General features: G+C 40.1%; 1 protein-coding gene across 5 annotated transcripts in view; it reads right to left on the bottom strand.

Annotated features, from left to right (window-relative positions):
- The window catches only part of LOC308410992 (BAR/IMD domain-containing adapter protein 2-like), a 55,792-nt gene that overhangs the window by 6,933 nt on the left and 27,428 nt on the right, over nucleotides 1-21,431 (bottom strand). For all 5 annotated transcript variants that reach the window (XM_080904673.1, XM_080904671.1, XM_080904670.1 and 2 more), the window contains 5 exons: nucleotides 14,752-14,813; nucleotides 12,844-12,915; nucleotides 10,141-10,278; nucleotides 2,597-2,749; nucleotides 605-847 (listed from right to left, as the gene is read on the bottom strand). In XM_080904673.1, coding sequence (XP_080760799.1) covers nucleotides 605-847; nucleotides 2,597-2,749; nucleotides 10,141-10,278; nucleotides 12,844-12,915; nucleotides 14,752-14,813 — 668 coding nt within the window. The remainder of the gene's footprint in view (nucleotides 1-604; nucleotides 848-2,596; nucleotides 2,750-10,140; nucleotides 10,279-12,843; nucleotides 12,916-14,751; nucleotides 14,814-21,431) is intronic.

Raw genomic sequence — 21,431 nt, 5'->3', positions numbered from 1 at the left:
CTTTGTTGCTGCACTGCATGAAATGAAGGCTTAACAGCTCATTAACTTGAGTGCCATCTTTAAAGAGAAATGTTTGTTTGATTTGCTTCCTTATGGAGGGCCAAAAGCACATGAGCCGACATAAGGAGAGCAGTGCTAGCTCTTACTCAGTGGTGGCCTTGAGGAAATGGAGTGAAGAAACTCCAGTTAAATAATTTCATTTTCTCTATAAAAATAAGCCTAAAGTATATGTAAAATGCCAGGAATCTTAAATCTTTGACATCATATTTGAGAATTAAATTACAAAAGTAATATAAGGATCACTATCTGCGGAAGTGCACTGTGGGATCAAGCACTGGGGCAGAAGTCCCTTTGAGTCCTGTGGGTTGTAGGGGTTCTGGGGAGACTGGAAACCAGATAAAAATTTTGGGTTGGTCCGTGTGCTCTTCTAGGCCTTTGTCACTGGAATATTCTTTGTCTGAACAATGCTGGTGTGGGTGTGCATGCCAAAGCCTTTACAGGAATGCAAGGACTCATAGGTTTCCAAGCAGAAAATCAATGCTATTAACTAACATAATAAACAGCAACTCACTTATTAACATAAATAAATATTTTCTAAACTTACCGCTGGGTGTCCAAGGCCACTACCCATAAAGACAGCCAACTCTGGGGGCACAGGAAGTGGCTGTGCCCCAGGAATGGGGTCTGAAATGACCAGATTGGATTTGGAGGTATGCAGAGGACTTGCACCCCCAAGGGCAGCAGAGCCCATCTGCTGGGCCAGGAGCATGGCCCTCTCCGGCAGCTTGTTTGGATCTGAGCAGGCCTGTTGCCACACTGGGATCTTCTGGGTCAGAAGGTCTTTACCCTGATAGGAAAAAGGAAGTGATTTGGGGAAACCAGAAAAAACACATTTATGTTAAAAGCAGAGATACTGTTGTGGCTGCAGTGTCACCAGAGAAAAAGCACTCAGCTAAGCAGCCCCCCCCCCTTAAAAAAAAAAAAAAAAAAAACACAAAACAAAACAAAAAAAACAAGTCAAGTCCTCAAAGATATTTCCTTGCAGAGCATCCTTGACCACTGCCCTCAGTGCAGCTTTGATAATGTGCTGCGTGGGTGAGGCAGGCTAACATACAACCAAGCTGCCCACTGCAACATCTCACAGCCCGTGGACACGGCTGTTCTTTTTTAAAACTACCAAAATACTGTGCAGTTAAACCAAGATCACGTTTGTATGTCTGTATGGTACCTACACACACACATGTATGCGCAAACTGTATTTTGTCACTGTGTATTGACCAATCTGCAGCTCACATCATCTCTTTTTTTTCTTTGTGTTACACACAGGCAAACACACACTAGAAACCCTCTGGGAGAGGGTTCTTCAGGTTGCTGAAGGTGAATTCTTCCCACGCACACCCCCATCCTGATTAATGACTAGACTCCATGATGGGGAAAAAAAGCAGCAGGAGGATAGCTGGCACGTGCACGCACGCACGCACGCACACACCTCCAGCCACATCTTCAGGCTGACGGTTTACACCCACCAGTATTCCCTGGAGACAGATGTACTCCATTACACATGAATTTGATATCCTTGAAAAATGGATAGGCTTGTGTTTGCAGTTCACACAAGCTCACAGAAACACACACCGACACACACACACACACACACACACACACACACACACACACACACACACACACACACCATAAATATATAAATTGACTAAATCCTTCTATAACAACTCTCCACTACCTTTGATTGTATGCTATGAGGGGATATTTGCTTGGATTCAAAGGTTCTTTGCTTCAAATGTCAGCACCAATGTGAAAAATAACAAGCAGTTAAACATTCTCTAGTGACTGCTGTTGTAAACAATACAGGCAAAAGGCTGTGTGCAATTTATTTCAATCCATCTTACTCAAGGTTTGGCTTTTTAAAGTCTTTTCCTATTAGCCTTTAATAAACTGAAAAAGCGAAGCCGTTCTCCACATAGAAAAAGGCAACCAGATGCATGCAGGTGCACTGATGGATTACAGCTTCAAATATACCTGTCAGCTTGGCACCGTCTACGATGATAATCAATTTTTTAAAACCAAAGCGGCCCCTTTGAGCGGTCAAAACAAATGCAACTGAATTATATATACAACAGTGGTTCATAAACTTAAAATGACTCTGAGATAACAGATGGGGAGTAGCTGTTTAGACTGACTTTAAAAGCTCTGCACACGTCCCTTTTTGACCAGATAATACAGACAACATGTTTCAAATTATCTAAATTAATACAACTGCTGAAAACAGGCTAGGCTCCACATGGAGCTGAGCCTTGCCTACAAACGCTTGATAACTGAACAAATTATTACAGGAAATACTAACCATACAGGTATAAAATATTGTCTTAACCATTTATCCTATTTGGGGTCACCAGTGGGAGCTGTCATAAGTAGAAAGGTAGACAGACGTTTGCAGACAGACAAACATCAATTCAGGCTTGCATTCATATCAACGGCCAATTTAGAATTACCAATTAAAGTATGACTGTGGAAGAAAGTCAGTATCTGGAAAGAGACCGTAGTCTCCACCCAGAACGGTATGATAATTTAGTGATCTTACCTTGCCATGGTAGGCGCTGCTGTTCTTAGCCACAGCACACTGACGGTCGACTAGGAAGCAGTACCTGCGGCGCTCCTCAGACAAGGCCGTCTTGTATCCATCAGCAATGAAGGTGTCCAACTCAGTCTGCTTGCTGCTGATTGTCTCCACATACTGAAGGAGAAAACACAATGGACAGGACAATTACTGAGCAGGACATCATGATTACATCTGCAGATTTATAGAAAGATTCCCAAAGATGTTTATGCAAAAAAAATAAAATAAAATAAAATAAAATAAAGAAGAAGACCTTTCACTATTGCTGCTACAAATTCTACTGCTGAGACAGCCAGGAAAGAAGTTCTGGTTATTGGTACACTGTGAACTACAGATGCTTCATAGGTATTGTAATTAAAGAAAAAAAAAGTAAAAAGACAGATTTCACATTTAATAAGTAAGGCCAGTGGACGGAAGATCTGTCTAGAAAGGGGTCCTTGCAGCTGGCTAACACCTAAGTACTTTTTTTTTTTCAAAATAACACCCTACTTCACATTCATGCAATTACACACATTCACACCAAGGAGCTGCTCAGTGCTGCACAATCTTATACTGTCAATCACTTCACAGCTCCACTGGAGCAATTAGGGGTTAAGTGCACCTTGGCAGTAATAGTTGTGCAAGGAGAGAGCCTTACTCAGTAACTTTCTCTGGCAAGATTTTCCCTGCCGAGTGCTATCGGGGCACAGCAATTATGACTGAAGATCCCGCAGTGTGGAGGAGGAACTGCTCACAAAGACCCACTAATCCATTTTACATATTGGACAATAACAAATAACAGGTGTGTTAATGTCTGTACAAGAGTGAGTAATGTTAAAACAGCAGGAGGGAGAGATCCCAAACTTTAAGTTTGTCTAAACATGAATTCTGTAAAATGGGAAATGTCAGCGGGGACGGCACACAGACATGCACACGCATCGAAGGGTCAGTAAGTGGCGAGAAGCTATAGGGAGTCTTTTTTTTAACAAGATGAAATGGCATTTAGGTGTTTTTGTGACCACGTTCTTCCAAAGTGCGTTTACATTGCATTGAGTTTGCATTCAAATAGCTAAGAGTTTTGCAGACTATTCTAAAAGTAGGTCAAATGAGTCAACTTTCATGGCTTTAATACTGTACCATCTGCTAATAAATACTGACCTAGAAGAGTGTGTTATATTTACTTGCATTGATTTTTAACTAGAGTGAAAACTGGGGTTTCTTTTGGTTGAATGCTCTGTAAATATACTTCATTCAGGTCATCTATGTTAAACATAAATACACTGTTGCAAGAATAAGATATCGACAATGCACATTATTTACATGAGCACTTAAATCCATCATAGGAATTTAAGAAATTTAGCCATACATGCAAATTTTAATCTGTAGTCCCGCCAGGTTTATGATAAATATTTTTAAAAAGTAAAGTTTGGATTAGTCTGAATCTAATATTAGCTAAATTCGGCTGCTTCCTTAACATACGGGGTCACCGCAGAGGTTACTTTAGGTCTGCTTCGAATGACCTTCTGGTGCAACCTGTCATCTTTCAGGACCGAACTTGGATCTTCTCTTGTTCGGTGAAGGTGTAAACCACTGCATAGTAAAGCCACAAGTCTGCATCAAACATGATTCCTGGGTATTTGAATCTTACTGGCTGAAAAGAGAAAAATAGTTCATAACTTATGCTGCTGTTGGATCTCAGTGTGATTAATAGGTCCTAAGTTCAGTGTTCTTAATTAAAATAGAAGTTCGAGGGTTCCACATTGTGGCCCATTAAGACTGATGAAGTTGATCAAATTCCTCCCCGTAGGCAAATCTAAGATCCCACGGTGAGACCACGCAGCGCCGATGTACTGCATTTCATTGAGTAACCACCAGAGCACACTACTTCCCCACTGCCAGCAGTCAACACAACACTGATTCCATGCGTGTAGGAATATTTAAAGTGGCTAAATGATAGTGAACACAAACATTTTGAAAAAGATGCGTCAGCCATTCGTTTGCTTATCTAATTCAGGGTCACAAGGGGAGAGGTGTGGGACTGTAGCCAGTACCCCACTTAGAAGCGGGGAACCGCTGGACAGGTTGCCAGTCTGTCTCAGGGTTAACACAGGAAGACAAACAACCATTCACACTCAGGTTCACACCTACTGCCAATTTATAATTAACCTAACATGCATGGCTGTCGATTGTGGGAGGAAGCCGCCGTACCTGGAGAGAACCCACACAGGCACAGGAAGAACATGCAAATTCGACAGAAAAAGGTCCCAGACGGCCGGTGGATTTGAACCCGGGACCGTCTTCCTGTGAGCAAACAGTGCTCACCACATTTTGAATTCCAGCCTTTTGTCACAGGAAGAAATTCACCTGCACCATTACACAATTCAATGGAGCCAAGTTGCAAATCAGGAAAGAGAAGGATGGAAGAATGATGCACATATTTTAGTCTACTGAGAGCTCTTTATTTCTTTTTCTTTTTTTTACTACATTTTAATTTGGGGCATTCCTGCTCCCACCTGTTGCTTTCTTATTAAAGACTGCAATTTTGTTTTGGTATGAGTCATAGTCTACATTGCAGAGAGAATAAAGAGAGGGGGCAGAAAGCAAGAGAGAAATATGTCATACATCCGCCCCAAAGGTAGACAATTCAGCTTGCTAAAATGTGTAAATGGGTCTTCAGTTATATCAGGGAAGCCACAAAATGACCATTTAAAGATCTGCTCCTCTTCTTCTTCTCATTTCTCTGTTGGAGTGACCCTTTTTTGTTTCTGCAGCCTGTGACTCAGTCTGCTAGCCTTTCTAGCACTTCTAAGCAGAGCTAATAGGAGCAGCTCAACCAGTGTGCCCTCTCCACTTGTCAAATTCACAGTCATTCAAAAGGTCACCAAAGTAACCCAAGACAATGATGCAGTAAGAAAAAGCCTAAGCAAACACCAGCCACTATTATAGCTTAGGGACCTCAGGCTACATCATAGATCGAATGACTTGTTTTGCAAAGGTTATGAACATGAATGGAACCTGCTACAAGTTAGTGCAGTTCTTACATTCAGAGTTCACTGGATTAGCATATCTGCCTCTCTCTTTTTATGCCTCTTTACACTGACATATTCAGGACGAAATCCTAATAAGACAGCAAAAACTGCATGTGGCATTATGCACTCTGTTGCACTGTGTACCAACAGGGCTTTCCATAATTGCACGCAACGTGGAGGGAGGAGCGTTCACATCCTTCAAAAAGTGAAGAAAACTATAAGATTCAAAACATCAAAACTGTTTATACTCCGTTTATTCCTGTGGGGATTCGAGAGCATCTCATTGCACAGCTCAGAGCTGCTTAGGTCTGCTCTTCTGTTCCTTCCTCATCAGTACTCTTCGGATTCAAGAACTGTATTGTAATGCTTCAGGGCACGACAGAAGGAAACTACACATTACAGTGTCTTTGTCAAAGCTCATATCTTGTGCCTTTTTCGAGCTGTGCATGAATGTGAATGAATGTACCCACAATTCCAGGTTGGGATCACTTTTCATTTTTTTTAATGACACAGAGCTGAAGAAGCCCAGAGCTTATCAAACATCTAATGACATTAATTCTTAATCATGAACTCGTCTGTCTGTGACTGTCTGGGCTCTTATTAACAGCCTCTACAGAGCAAAGGAGTTTATCTAGATGAAACACCTTTCTATAGTACCTTTGTCCTCTCCAATGAACTACATAATGAACTGATTAGTATTCTAGCAGGCTTTGACCACTGAAGGCAAGAGAGAATGAGGAAGGGAGGAAATACAAAGGCACATATACCGAAGCGGGAGAGACAGTGGAGTGAGAGGAGAGGAAGGCGATCAATAAGTTTGCCAGACTGTTCAGACATACTTTACTTTTTAATGAAAAGAGAGGCCACGAAAAAAAGGAAATCTTTTTGCCTCTCATCTGCTAAAATAACAGAAATTTGGCCTAGGAGAAGGAAATGGTGAGTGCATCTTAGCAACTTTTAGTTGTGCTTTCTCAGTTGCTGGAGAAAGAACCATTTTCTATCTGCACAAAGTAAGCTGCGGACTTTATATCTGCAGCCGGTCACTTTCTATCTCTTTCTAGGTGGATGGTTGTCATTGTGCAGCGCAGGTCTTGTGGGAGTGCAGGGCTCTTTCCCTCTCTGTGTGTCGTCTTCCCTGCGGGGCTCAGGCACAAACGAGTTGACTTTTCTCTCACACGCCCACAGACATGATATGATCAGGGAGAGTGAGCGGGCTGAAAATGAGAAAGGGAGATTGATTTTTGCTTTTTTCTGCTAACTGACTGAACATTGTAGGTCCAGAGCTTTTCTGGTCATACAAACTCAGAAGAAGAGCTTCAGTTCTCTATGCCCAATAAGCAAAAGGTGTATTTTTTGATTATTGGGTAGTAGCTCTGTGATATTAGTCAGTTTATTTGCCCAACTACTGTGGCAACTACTTTCCTCTTGCACAGCCATTAAGAAAAAAAAAGATGGATTGATGCCCCCAGGGGTCTTTTGCAATCCTATTACAACTCTGAAGTCTATAATAAAGCTAAACTGTCAGTAGAATGTAAAGACAGAAAGCATTAATCTAAGTTGGCCTGTCATCGGGAATTTAGACCAATATTTTGAAATTTTACATCATTAAACTACTATTTGCACTTCTTTATTTCTGAAAGTTGCAGTTGCTGTTATAAAATTATGCCATGGGAACCTTACCACAGGTCTAATTATGTAGCACACGCTTCAGGTAGCCAGATACATGTAGCAACTTGCCATTCTTAGCTGAGCTTTATTGCTGTAGTGCCCTCAAACATCCGTCTCAATTCAAGCAGTGGTCTGAACAAAACCGGACGGCTACACACTGCGAGCTTTGATGCTTTATGATGACACTTCAGACGGCGTCTCTTCATGACATGCCTGACACCGTGGAACAAACTCAATGTGACACAGCAGTCAGATCAATCCAGCACTGCCATACTGCTCCAGACAGGATAGGGCAGATGTGTGACTAAGTGCGTGTCATAGCATGTAAACTGATCAGACAGAGGAGGAGCCTATTCTTCAAGAACCTGAAAAGCAAAGGAATGTTTTTAAACCCAGAGAACTCTGGAAGACAGCGCTATGCTTAAGTGAGGCTAGAATCATCAATCGGATTCTGTCATGGACGGCCACACTTCACGGCAAAGACCAACCCCGCAGTAATTACCCTACAAGTCTTGACCTGTTAGTTTGACATTTTTCCCTCCATCAGACTCAAGTTTCCAGCCTTGTGAAGGAACAGCAATCACACTGTTGACATTCTCTGCTGTGTCATTTTTCTCAGTTTGATATTGACACTGGCTACAGGACTAAACAAATAAACAGCATTTGAATAAAGCCTGACAATGAGAAAAGGAGTGCCTTTGCAGGAGCGTGTTTTCTGCTGTCAAGCAGGTGGTCAAATGCTAGATAATGAACTATGAAAGATAACTAATTAAGTTATGTCTAACAGCAAAGAGTCTTTTCAACTCGTCAACATTCGTTTCACTTGAAGGACTCCCACAGATGCTGCTTTCCTATGGAAACAATCACGAAATGAGTGCAAGCGGTGCTTTGATCTCTTCGTGGATCCAGTTTCCATAATGCATGTAAACACTGAGTCAGCATTGTTTACAATTTGATTGCTTTGTTTTTTTAAAAATCATTTTCTTTTAAGTGATGATTAAACATTTGTTCTATACTTCACAGCAGGTTATAAAGTAAATGTCGAATTTCTAATAACTGTGCAAAAGACACACAGTACTGTGCAAAAGCGTTGAGCCATTGATCATTCCTTTATATTTTATTTCTAAAGGAGCTAGATATTCTGCTGTTTTTTAAAGTGGTCTTGAGCAGCATTTCTCCAGGCTGTCAGTATTTCAAACATTTCTCTTTGGATATTTCCTGCTTTAGCACTCATTTTTTTTTGACCTATGAATGTTTGAAGCATAAACAGGCACCTAAATCAAGGGATGAACCACTTTTTTGTCCACACGTAAAACACATCTTGGAAAAGAGCCAATTTTAGGTTGTATCTTTAGGCGTTTTGTAACTGGCAGCCTGTCACAGAACATGTAATCTGTTCTGATTTCTTGAGATGAATCTGCAAAAAGATGCCAAAGATAACACATTTTGACAGGCATAAAAAAAATAATCTTTTTGCATCAAGGTGATTCCTAGAGAGCTATTAGCTTAAAGATTGGCATATACCAGCATGGTGCACAGTGTTACCTTAAGAAAATTGAGGAAACCGTAGAAGTGGAGTGCAAAAGTAGTGGCAGAGTTAATAAAAATATTAATAGCAGATGAACTGTGTCTGAAAATAATGTCTTTAAGAAATTTGGAAAAAATAAATAAATCACGATTTGATACAAGATAAAAGAGATGAGAAATGAGTGTTATGGAGTGATAAATCTAAAGCTGAAGTTGTTGATTTAAACATATGCACAGGACGTCAGGAGAGAGATACAACAGTGAGTTTCTACCCGGATTTTAGATTTTGATCCAACATGCAATCCCAACTAAAAAGCATCTCTTTGCCAGCAACGTCATTTTTCAGCATTACCACACACACTGCCAATGATTTAAAAGCATACCTGAATAGAAAGCCAAACAATGGACCACTATCAGTAACTAATTATCAGTACTAGATAGGACTATCAGTACTAACACTATCAGAACACATGTACTGGCCTCCCAGGAGCCTGGACCTCACCATTATCGAAGCAGCGTGGGAACTAAAGGTAGCTAACATCCAAAGCAGAGCTTTGAGAAGCCTGGTGAACTCTTCCTGAAGATTACTTAAACTACAAGAAAGCTTGGCTAAGACAGTTCAGGCTGTGATACGCTGTAGTATTATTAGGATAATCATTTTATTAAGCAACTAGAACACAGAAAAAATTGGATAAATAGTATACTTAGATAACATCCGGCTATGACTTTTTTTTTTTTTTTTAAACCATCAACATTTGATGTATAACATCCTCAGATTTCTGTCATCGTATCTAGCCCATTTTTGATAATTGAGTCATCTATTTTGTGTCACATTTGCAGGCTGTGCTTTTACTCACCCCATTAAAACGTTGATCAAAGCTTTGCGCTGTAACATACTGGCTGAGTAAAGTGCACACACCTCGGTACATGAATTAGTGTAGTTATTTCCTCACGCATGTTCTTGTCAAAGTGCTTGTCATACATGTCTCAATGTAATAAAGATTGTTAAGGGTGCACAGTTCATAATCAAACCTCCACTATTTGCCTTCCCACTCAGGACAACTCCTCATCACCACCACATCCTAGCTGTTTTGAGTCTTATAAGTCACCCAAATTCATGGAAATCCTGCTGAAACTAAGCACAGCAGTCCATCTGACTTGAGAAACTCAAGATTTGGTTTGTTATTTCTGAATTTTGTTCTTGTCATTTCTGTTCTTGGGTGCTTTGCATGCTTAAATGTTGCCCTTTCATTGTAATAATTGCAAATGTTTGAAGACATGCAAAAACTCTCAAAACAGGCTCACCTGTATCTCTTTTTCTCCATACTTGGAGGGGTTCTTGCTGCCCTGGCTCTTTCTGCGCAGCTTCTTTAGTTCAGCTTGGCACTTCTCCAGACTCTCCCCTTTGCTCTTGTGTTCCATCTGGTATTTCTTCAGGGCAGCCTACGTGGGGCAGCAAGTGGTGCACAACACAAAATTAGACTTCCTAAAACAGGGCCGCAAATTAAATAGTCTGAGTGAGAAAAAAACAAAAAGGCAGAGAAATAAATGAGGCAAGTAACAGGAATGAAAACCATTTCCCAAAGGTTTTCAGGCAAGTTTGAAGCTCAGAAGAAAACTAAAAAACAAAACTCTGGATTCCACCCATAGCACAAAAGCACAGAAATAATTTGCTAGAGTTCTGAAACATGCTACAGTTTTATGATACACCAGAAAATTAGTTTTTGTATGGCACTGATGCTGCAAGATAGGATAATTTAAAAATGTCCCAAAGCAGTCTTTTTTAATGAATGCAATTTACATAATCTTTTATAAGCTCTGGGACTGCTTCTTTTTGACTGATTTAACATCTGCACTGCTTGCGATTGTGTCTCCTAAAGCATTTGCTGTCACTAAGTACTTTCTCAACCTGGTTAAAATTGATTTTCATGATGTAAAATGGGCAACAATCAGTGAGATCCAACAATGTTTAAAAAAAAAAAAAAAAAAAACCCCAAAACAAAACCAATGCATGATTGCTTGTAAAAATGATAAAAGCTATTCATTAGTGTTTTTTTTTAAACCAGAAATGTACTTTGATTAATATAATTTGCTTATTTATTCATTTATAAGCAAAACAACTTTGTTTCCAGGCTTTACCAGCTCTGTTGCTATAGAAACAGTGCCTAGTGTGACAAAGCTCATGTGGTTTCAGTACACGGCAAAATTGGAGAGCTCATGCATGAGGGTTCAACACCCACATTTGCATACTGTAAGTCACTGAAGATGCAGGTAGCATATTCTAGGTATTCTGAAAAGGCACAGAAAAGAAGCCGCTGTTGTCACCAGGAATCTAGCAGTATGACACATGCGGTTTTTCAATTTCATAGCTGAGAAAAGGGTGGCTTACTTCTATAGGATTGAGCTTGACTGAAATCCTGTAAACAGCACAGACCTCCCCAACACCACACTTAAAAAAAATGGCTGGGATTTTTTTGGCCACTACTAAATAGTTTAACATAAGAAGTCCCTCTGTTTAATATGTTTTCACAAAAGAAAAATTACCAAAATACGTCTGTGCACCGGTTATCCAGTTTGTAACACAATAACAACGAATATGAATAACCCATCCTTTCATTACCTCAGTCCTTCCAGAAAAGCAGTGCACACAGCATTTGCTGTTCTGCTATTTACATTTAATTTAAGTCCTGGGAGCTGTGGCTCTATTGTGAACACACTTTAGCACATAAATCATAGCAGTGAGTAGAAACAGAACAATTGACTATTGAGTAAGTTTGCCCTGCAGGGTATATAAAGTAATATCCCAAGCATCCTCTTTGTTGAGCTGAAATTCACCCCCTAATTAAAGCTAAAGCCAGTACACTTTCATGCGTTTACTACACAACTCTCCATCATTGGGTATTATTCCAGACAGATAACTGGTTTGTGTCCTTAAAGCAGATTAGAAACAGAGGGGTCAGATGGTGAACTTTGGTATGCGTTGAGAATTTGACCCTTGTTTTGAAGGCTGATTTGACTGAGATGCTTCTCTTTGCTTCTATTTGCTTTTTGGAATTCAGTGTTATTCAGTCCAAACTCTGATGTGGATTTCATGGAGCACAAGCAAAATAGAAGAAAAGAGAGAAAAATCCCCCAGAGGAAACACGCCAGTCTTTCTGAACTCAGTCAAAGTTTCAGATGATTATTTCAAAAAGTCTGAGGTAAAGTGATCACTATTGTCACTGCAGCAGATCAGAAAGGCATCCATATTAAATGATGGTTGTTAAAGGCTCGGGGAAATTCCCAGAAATAAATGTCTGAAACTGCAGAAGAATGAGAAATTTATATTAGATGTATAAGAGAGTCAGCAATTCAAGATGGTTTCTAACACATCTCACGGCTTTAATATTAACTTAATATAACACCATCTGAGTTTACTGATAGGTCTCCCTGTTAAATGACATCCACCCTCCCAATTAAAAAGCAATGTTATATAAAGAGTGTGTGTGAGTGAGTAGCTGGGTGCTGAAGCAGCTCATAACGTGGTCCTTCCAACAAAACCGTACAATAATGGTAGCGTCCCATCCCCCAAAACAAGGCACAGCAGTACTGCTCTACACTCAGGCTGCAACCCACTCATTCTAAAGATATCACATGTAGACCAGCTTCACAGCGCTTACACACAACACACTCCAGGAGGGGTTTATTATAATCAGTCTACCCTTGACGGGGTGAGTAGACTTGAATGTTATTATGTTATTTCAAAACATCTCCTTTCCCAGACAGACCCTTTAATTGTCTCAGACTTTGAAATAGTTGAGAACACACATGCACACACATGTGTACACACACACACACACACACACACACACACCTTTACCTCCATCTCTGTAATCATTTAAGGTCAAATCAAGCCGTAACTAATTCGATGCCACATTACATGAACTGTTAAAATAAGCTCACATATGGAGTGCACTTATGAAGTGGCGCTCTCCTCTGGATTTGGAAGCACAACGTACAAATACTCACAGTCAAATAACGAGCATCCAGGTCCACCTTCTTCTCGAGCTCGGACAGGAGCTCATTGTGGAAGGATTTCAGCTGGAGAAAAAACGCAAAAGATTTAAGTTAACATGTCAGTTCTTGTGTGGTAAGTGAGATAACATACAGAAACAATATTGTCCTGTGATGTCAATTTAACTTAATGTTCAAAAAAATGGGGATTTAGGTAAAGCTCTGCTAATATCCCATATATGTATTTGTCTAAACCACAACAATGTTTCCAAAAAATTTGGAATGCTATATGAAATATTCATAAACCAAAAGGCAATGGCTATCAAATCATTTAAACCTTTAAAAATTCATGTAGCACTCAAAACAAAAGAAAAAGGACAGAAGCAGCAAAAGACTGAAAATGTTATATAATGAATGGAAAGGGAAAAAAAGAATCTAATCTTAGACAGGAAAAATGTTTGGCTATAACAAGAGCCTCTGGGAGAATGCTTGAAAAGTGAAGATGTGGAGGGATTTACTACTTTGAATGAGAATGTGGGCAAAGAGTTTAACAAGTCTTAAGTCTAAAACTGCAACAAATTTTGGATTTTATCATGCATAATGCCGTGTATTAGTGGTAGACTAAACCCAGGTGCTCCTCTCTTAAATCAAATTCAAGATGGTACCCCACAGATAGTCGCACATATACACTATAATGCCAAAAGTATTTGCTCGTCTGTCTTCACACACGTATGAACTTGAGAGACCTTCTTAATCCATAAGGTTTAATATGACGTTGGTCAACCTTTTGCAGCTCTAGCACCTTTAACTCTTCTGGGAAGGCTTTCCACAAGGTTTAGAAATGTGTTGATGGGAATTTATGACCATTCTTTCAGAAGCAAAGTCAGATACCGATGTTAGACAAGAAGGCCTGGGTCGCAGTCTCAACTCTGATCGTGTTGAGGTCAGGGCTCACACCAAACTAGCTCATCCATGTCTTTATAGACTTTGCTTAGTACAATGGTGCACATTCATGTTGGAACATGAAGGGACTGTCCCCAAACTGTTCCCAACAAGTTGGAAACGTATAATTGTCTAAAATTTCTTGGTATGTTGAAGCATTAAGCGTTTCCTCCACTGATACTAAGGGGCTGTGCCCAACTCCGAAAAACAGCAACCCCCCACTCCATAATCCCACCTCATTGCATTTGGTGATGTAAGGCTTGGATGCAGCTGCTCGGCCATGGAAAATTCACCCTCGGTCTACGACTTTGTGGCTGAGTTGCTGTTGTTTTCAATCGCTTCTCCTTTGTTATAAAACTACTAACACTTGATTGTGGAATATTTATTGGAAGGAAATTACTCAACTGGACTCGTTGTCCTATCACGATACCATGCTGGAATTTACTGAGCTCCTGAGAGTGACCCATGTCTGTATGCCTTAATTTTACACCACCGTGGCCATGAAAGTGATTGGAACACCTGAATTTATTTAAATGCGTGAGTGAAAACTTTTGGCGATATAGCATACATCCAAAATAAATGACTAAAGGGCAGCAATGAGGGCAATGACATTTTTCTATTATTTTTCTGTATTAGATGCACAGCAGTAACTTCTGGATAATGCAGCAAAGAAGAAAATTGCCCAGAGCGCCATACTGCGCAATTAACTCACTCGACTTTCCCAACCACCTCCTGTGTTAGCAATGTGGATGATATAGCCTCAGCAGGCCTATTCATTCAATACCAGTTTATGTTCATTTAACATCACTTATCCCATACTGTCAATAGCTCCGGGCAAAATTTGTGTCATTACTGGGCAAATTGTTTTGGGAGCAGAGCCACACCACCAAACTAATACTGATCTACCGTTAAAAGATTTAAATTGTATCCATGTAGTGTTGAGCTGCACAGTTAGAAACCTTTTGAGCTCAGAATACAAACCATCTCCTCTAGCTGCACTTGGATCTGTCTGTGGACCTCTGCCATCTGGAACAGCACATCCCCTACACAGAGAGAAACAGGGAGACAGAGAAGAAACACATGAACAGTGCTCCACAACATGAGCAGAAAACAGAGAGAACGGGGAACCACAAGAAAAACAAAACAAAAAAAACTTTGAAACAAGAAAGAGATTAAACGAGGAATGCAACAGAGAAGAAACAGAGAGACCCCGTCTTGCAACGCCCATGCAGTAGCAATACAAGACGCACAAACATACAGGACAAGTGACTTGCAACTGGGACGATGAAGAATGTTATGAAAGTTTGTTTTTTGGCCCAAGATAGCAGAAAACCGAGGCAGGGAAGCAACATCAAGTGATGGGGAAAAATGAAAAGAGAATGAAGTGAAAAACAAAATCTGGGGGAAGCAAAAGGCTCAAATTAAATCTAGTTGTTCAAGGGTAAAAATACTGATGTCTTGTGGAGATCAAACATAGTGCCTTTCTTTCTTTGATTACTAGGCAGTGTAATTTATAGTGCAACAACAACAAAAAAAGAAACACCTAAAAGAAAGGTTAAACTCTCCACAGAATAAACAAGTTAAACAGCCAAAACGTAGAGATAAGGTAGGGTCATGCAGCTACTGAGGTTTTAATGTTTATATACCTACAGACTGCCTCTTCTGACTGTGCAGTGCATTGTCAAGAAAAGGAATACAAAGAGCAACATTGAGCAAAGGACACACATACAAACATACAGAGACAGGCCTGGTGTAAAGACAGTGTGAGATATACATGTACAGAAATATGAGACACATATTTTCCAAAGCCCCTTTAGATCTATCAGACATGCTACATGCTCTATATTTAATGACAAGAGATTGAGAACTTCAGTAAGTGGCTACAGCACTGAGATATGAGTTTAGTTTTGGTTTCATCTATAAAATAAACAAAAGTTTTGTCATAGCATTACGTATTGAAACCTTCAATTAAAGGTTCCAAGAAATTAAAAGCATGACTGGAAAAAAGTTAAAGATGAAAGTCTGGGTAAAAAAACAATTCTCTATTACTCTGTCTCCGCAGACATTAATGTTGCGACCATTTTATAAAAGCATCAAATAAGGACAAAGCACTTTATTTCCTCTCCTGTTGCAGCCTCTTTTTGAAAACTGACCTAGGAGAGCACATCTCAACCCACCTCAAAATGCTCCATAAGTAAAACTCGCTACTCGAGCTGAAGTGGTTTCAGAACAAACTTTTATTCTGCACCAAAGGGCTTTGGAGTGGTCTCCTTCGCAACAAACAGCAAGCGCGGTGCAAACCGGTGACACTGAAGTGACCACGACAGAGCTGACTTTGACAGTTCAAAGAAAAACACAAATCCAAAGTTTATACAGAGCTGTGAAACTTGAGCTTGGTGTTTACACCGTGGGGGGAAGGAAACTGCAATATGCACTCAGCATTCTGCAAGAAAATTGTTAACAGTAGCATAACGTGCAGTGAATGAAACGCTTTTCTAGCACAGCTACTTTTAACCCCATCCAGCATCTAGAGGCAGCATATAGATGCATATTAAATTGCACAAAACACTGCATACTGTAGTTTATTAGGATATTTATTACTGCATTTGCCAGCAATTCTGACTTATAGTACAGTAAAGTGACAGAATTAAAATTCCACTTTTACAATTTTGCTGACCTGCTTATCACCAGAAAACCTGTGTGCGCAGCAAAAAAACTGACATCTTATCAAGATTTTTTTTCCTCCTTCATCACTTGCTAAATTTACTGCAATCAATGACACTACAACGCCTGACGAGCTCATCACCGAATGCCCTAGACAGCAACGCCTTTTGCTCATGTTGCAACCTGCCTGCTGATCTTGCGCCTCACAGGGGTTGAGAAGGAGGCCAAAGCATCCTGTCAGTTCCCAGCAGGCCTGCTAAGCAGCTTACAGATACTCATCCCTGATCACAGCCCTTCAGGCTTAGAAACTGTCATTCTGTTGGTGGCTTCAACTAGCTAGATCAATTAACTAATGAGTATCCATCACCCTGCTGCTGACAAAAGTACACTCGCACATCATGTACAGTGGCAGTAAACAGGCAAAACAGGGTATTTGGAAGATGCCAGAAAAGGCACAAAAACACATTTTCAAAAAGATATCATCCTGTCATCTGTAGTTTCATTACTGCAGTACGTACAACGTCAAAGCATATTTTACAAGCGAGAGAGAGAAAGAAAACACACACTTTGGGGATACAAATTGCTACCATGGCAACTTCAACATCACATAAAAACAGCAACAGCAACGTGGGCATCTTTCAATAGCAGTTAACATCAGAGCATTACATCTAAAATTAATAAAGAAGCAAAAATGAGAAAAATCGGAATGTGTTTTGCAACGCTATTGGTTTCTACGGAAAGCATGTGTCATGCACGACAGCTAGTGACACTTGGTGTTTAGAGCAACCAGCCTGATAAGGATATCCGCATACTATCAAGGACTGACATGACAGGTTGCTCACCATAAACTCAGATACAGATACACACCTACGTATGGGATATGCAGAAAAACACCGGTAAATAAACTTTCATGGACTTGTCATTCTAGTATCAATATTTCCCAGCGCACTTGAACCTCGCCTGTGTCCCTGGCTGACAAAAACAATAGTTTCTTTGTTGTGAGGTGATCTGGTTTATCTGCACCTGCAGCTCTGCAACAAGCAGCCACACGCCTGCTAGCTTAAACCACTGAGTCAGAGAAGGAAGCATGCCTGCAAGACTCCAGTGCATGCATATGAACAGACTGTCCCCTGAAGTATGACATCAGCTTGTGTAGATGTATTGACTGCTTGTGTAACAGCAGCCATGATACACCCACACAGGTGGAGATAGAGAAAAAAAAAAGTGAATAACAGAATGTGGGCTATGGTGAAGAAAATATATATATATAAAAACTGGAAGTTTGCAACACGAGAGACAGAGATGGAGAGAATGGAGGTGGATGGAGAGACACTGAATCACTGGTGAAGGTCAAACCAGATTCACTAAGGGTTGTCATGGAAGCAGGATAATGCGAGGGTCGTTGCCATGGAAGAAGCTACAAGATGAGGAGCAATGCTGGCAAAATGTTGTGTTACAAAACACAGCTGAAAGATCTCCATCCTTACAATCAACCATCATTGCATCCGCATATAAAATCTCCCGGGGAGGAGAGTGGTGTGCGGCTTGCCTGGGGAGTCTGAGTAAAGTACAATGTGTGTGTGTGTGTGTGTGCACACAGTTTCTGTGACTAAGCAGGGATGTAAACGCTAGCCTACCTGGCAAGCCAAGCCACAAGGGAAACAACTACACTGTAAGTAGGCAAGTATAATGGGACAGCAGTATAATGTGTGAGACACAGATAATAGCTGAGACTCTGGATGGCCCAGGGTGTATGCTGCACATGTGTAGTACACTGTGGAAGCACAGCTTCTGAGGCCAGCTTGTATTTAAAGTTCATCCATCTCCTTCTCTCGTAAAGACGCAGACACACACCCGTGTACACGTAGGTTCGGTAAACTCAACGATAAACTCTGTTTGAACTCGTTTCCCCACTTTGCTCATTCATGTAGCCTCTCACAGGAGGAGAAAAAAATACTGATGCATGTTTGACATCTGGCTTAAATTAGAAGCTTAGCAGTCACAGCTGTTCAACCTACTAGCCTGATATAAGTTTGCCCAGCAATGGTGTCATGCATGTAGGCCATAATAAAGGCTTAACAGGGAAATATGTAATGGCTGAAGGGAAGTGAGGCAAAGTTTAAAAATGTATATCATAATCTTGACTTTAATTCTGAGGTAGAGGTAGACAGCACATTCAAATGATCAGGCATCATTAAACCAAAACCTTTATTTTTTTTGACTGCTGACCTAATAATTTAAAACCAAAAATATGCATATTTTCAGTTTCACAATGGCCTTTTTTGAATATTTAATGCTACCGCAGGGGCAGTAGAGACTGAAAATTTTGCATCTTTTGAATAATAATGATTTTTCTTTTAAGAAAAACAACTAACACTAAAATTATTTTAAGTAGTGGACTATGATCTCACTAAGTCATGTATGTAAAGCTAGGGGTTTACATGCATGACTCAATACATTTATGACAACGTAAACTTGTGTGGGGTGCCGATATAGTTCACTGGGTTGAAAAGTCACCCATATGCTAAAGGATCACTGCAGGAGACCATTTCCTGTCTGTCATTCTCCCCATACATCTAAACTGTTATATGTGTTTTGCGGGGTCTCCTCTGGGAGTATAAGAGCTGCATGTACTTTAGTAAACTAGTGGAAACCTGCATAAAGCTGAACAAAGTCTGGCACCATGACTGATACTTTGATTGCTGCTGCACAACCCCCCTTGTGCAATAGCAACATCGAATACTGTTTATCTGCCGTAGATATCTTTTTAGACCTCACACTTCTTTTGTCCTCCACTTGTCCAGTTGGAGCTTTTTAAGCTTGAATGACTTATAGGTCAAAGTTAAGTGGCTTAACAAATGAAACCTTCCTCCAAAAATGATCAGAGGATTGGACTGAAAGTGAGTTAAAAAAGCAGCTAAAATCCACAGAAAAACTTTGAGACTTTCAGAAAGCATGGAGAACTACAGTATTGCTTAAGAACACTCCAAAAGTTACAAGAAAGTCTGACTCATTGAAACCAAAATATAAAGAAATACACAGTACTGTGTTTGTGATGTGGAATTCTTTTGTCTCACTGTCCTGACACAAAGACGTCTAAGAATCAAAAGTATCAACTTCAGAGTGAAAAAAAAAAAAGTTCAACACAATCTAGGGTAAGTTAGGCAAAGAGACACCAGGAGGTAGGACAGGGAAAAGTGAAGAGACCTGGAAAATCCCTGAAGAACACAGCTGTCATGTCACACAACAATGTAACAAAACAAAAAGAGCATTCAAAATAAAAGAGCAATAGCCTTTATCTCACATTACATTTGAATCCCTAATACAGCATAGTTTTATCAAATGCTATAAGGCTATAAGAAAAACAAAACAAAAAAAGAGCACAGTCATGTTGAAATAAGAAAAAGAAAAAAAAGAGTGGTTGCTTTGAAAATCTAACTAAGCTCTTTAACCATGAGTGTGTGTGTGTGTGTGCGCGCTACTTGACCCTGAAAGAAAGCTCTATGTAAACCAGGGCATCTAAACACAACAGAGTACACTAATGCACCACTGAGAGGAAACAACAGCAGACTCACTGGGGCTTCTAAAGTGCATTGATCTGTTTTGTATAGGCTACACCCTAAGAGTTGCTGCTAGTGGATTATTTCCCATGTACAAGCCCAGACCTACAAATACACACACTCTTTTGGATCATGGCATAGAAATAGTAGACAAGGTTTTAAATGATGACATAAAAATCTGATTTGCATAAATAGATGTTGGATGTGGACATACTGGTTTGATCACACTTTCACACTGGCATGGCACTAACTGCTGGTTTTCATTGGTGGCAGTCTAACCAGCAGAATTTAAATGTGCTGTAGCAGTCATTTTGGCAGTGGAGCACTCTGCAGCAGAGAAGAAGCTGCTCCTGGCCAGTTGAAGGCAGAGCTGTTTCTGTAAAAGATACATTTTTAAAAAATGTATACAGCAGAGGTGTGGACTCGAGTCACATGACTTGGACTCGAGTCAGACTCGAGTCATTAATTTTATGACTTTAGACTTGACTTGAAAAAATGTTCTAAGACTTGTGACTTGACTTGGACTTTTACACCAATGACTTGGGACTTGAATTGGACTTGAACCGGTTTACTTGAAAAGACTTGATATTTTACCCCAAATATAAAATTTAGCATGCATATTATATAGAGATTGAAAATGTGACGTCATTCACGGGTAGAACCGCAAAGGATTCTGGGAACTCGTGGCAAGCGGTACTAGCGCACGCAGGCTTTCAATTAAAATCAGTCACACAGCGATAAAAAGAAACACAAAAATGTCAAGAAGCTGTTGTATTATTAACTGCAATAGCCGGTCGCATGACAGCCACGGGAAGCCGACGGGTAAAGAGATCGGTTGTTATCGGATTACGTCATTGAGGAGAAATTGTTCATGTTTCCGAAGTAACAAAGACGCGACGGATGGCCTGGATTGCAGCCATTCAAAGATCAAATATAACGTCCCAGAACACTCCAGCTCACATGTTAGTCTGCTCCAAGCATTTACACGAAGGTCAGTGTTTTTTAGTAGTTAATGCGTCATTTTCATAACATAATTGGTGATATAGGTTACAAGCAAGTCTGGCGCTGAACAGAAATTGTCGCGCTATGCTCCTTTATTTATTGTGCATAAATAGTGAATTGTCCTGACACAATATTGCGTTTCGCTTCTGTTATTATGGTACATTGACAAAAACATATACTTTTATTCACAGGATAAAACAGGTTTTTTGTATCACTAATTGCCCAGTACGATTACAGCATACAGTATTATTGTCACTGCTACATTTCTGTGATGCTACCAGAAATTATTTCCACTACTAATTAATTACCGTTGAGCTCAAAGGTTATATTAATAAACGGTTAAGGAATGTGTATTTATGAAGACAATTTGTGAGACTGGTAAACTTATGATACGTACGATGGTCTTTCGTTCTACACGGTGCATTTCAAGGTCCT

The sequence above is a fragment of the Rhamphochromis sp. 'chilingali' genome (genome assembly GCF_963969265.1).
Source record: "Rhamphochromis sp. 'chilingali' genome assembly, chromosome: 15".
In the NCBI taxonomy this organism is placed as follows: domain Eukaryota; kingdom Metazoa; phylum Chordata; class Actinopteri; order Cichliformes; family Cichlidae; genus Rhamphochromis; species Rhamphochromis sp. 'chilingali'.
The sequence above is the reverse complement of the archived record's forward strand: the minus strand, read 5'-3'. Positions and strand labels throughout refer to the sequence as shown.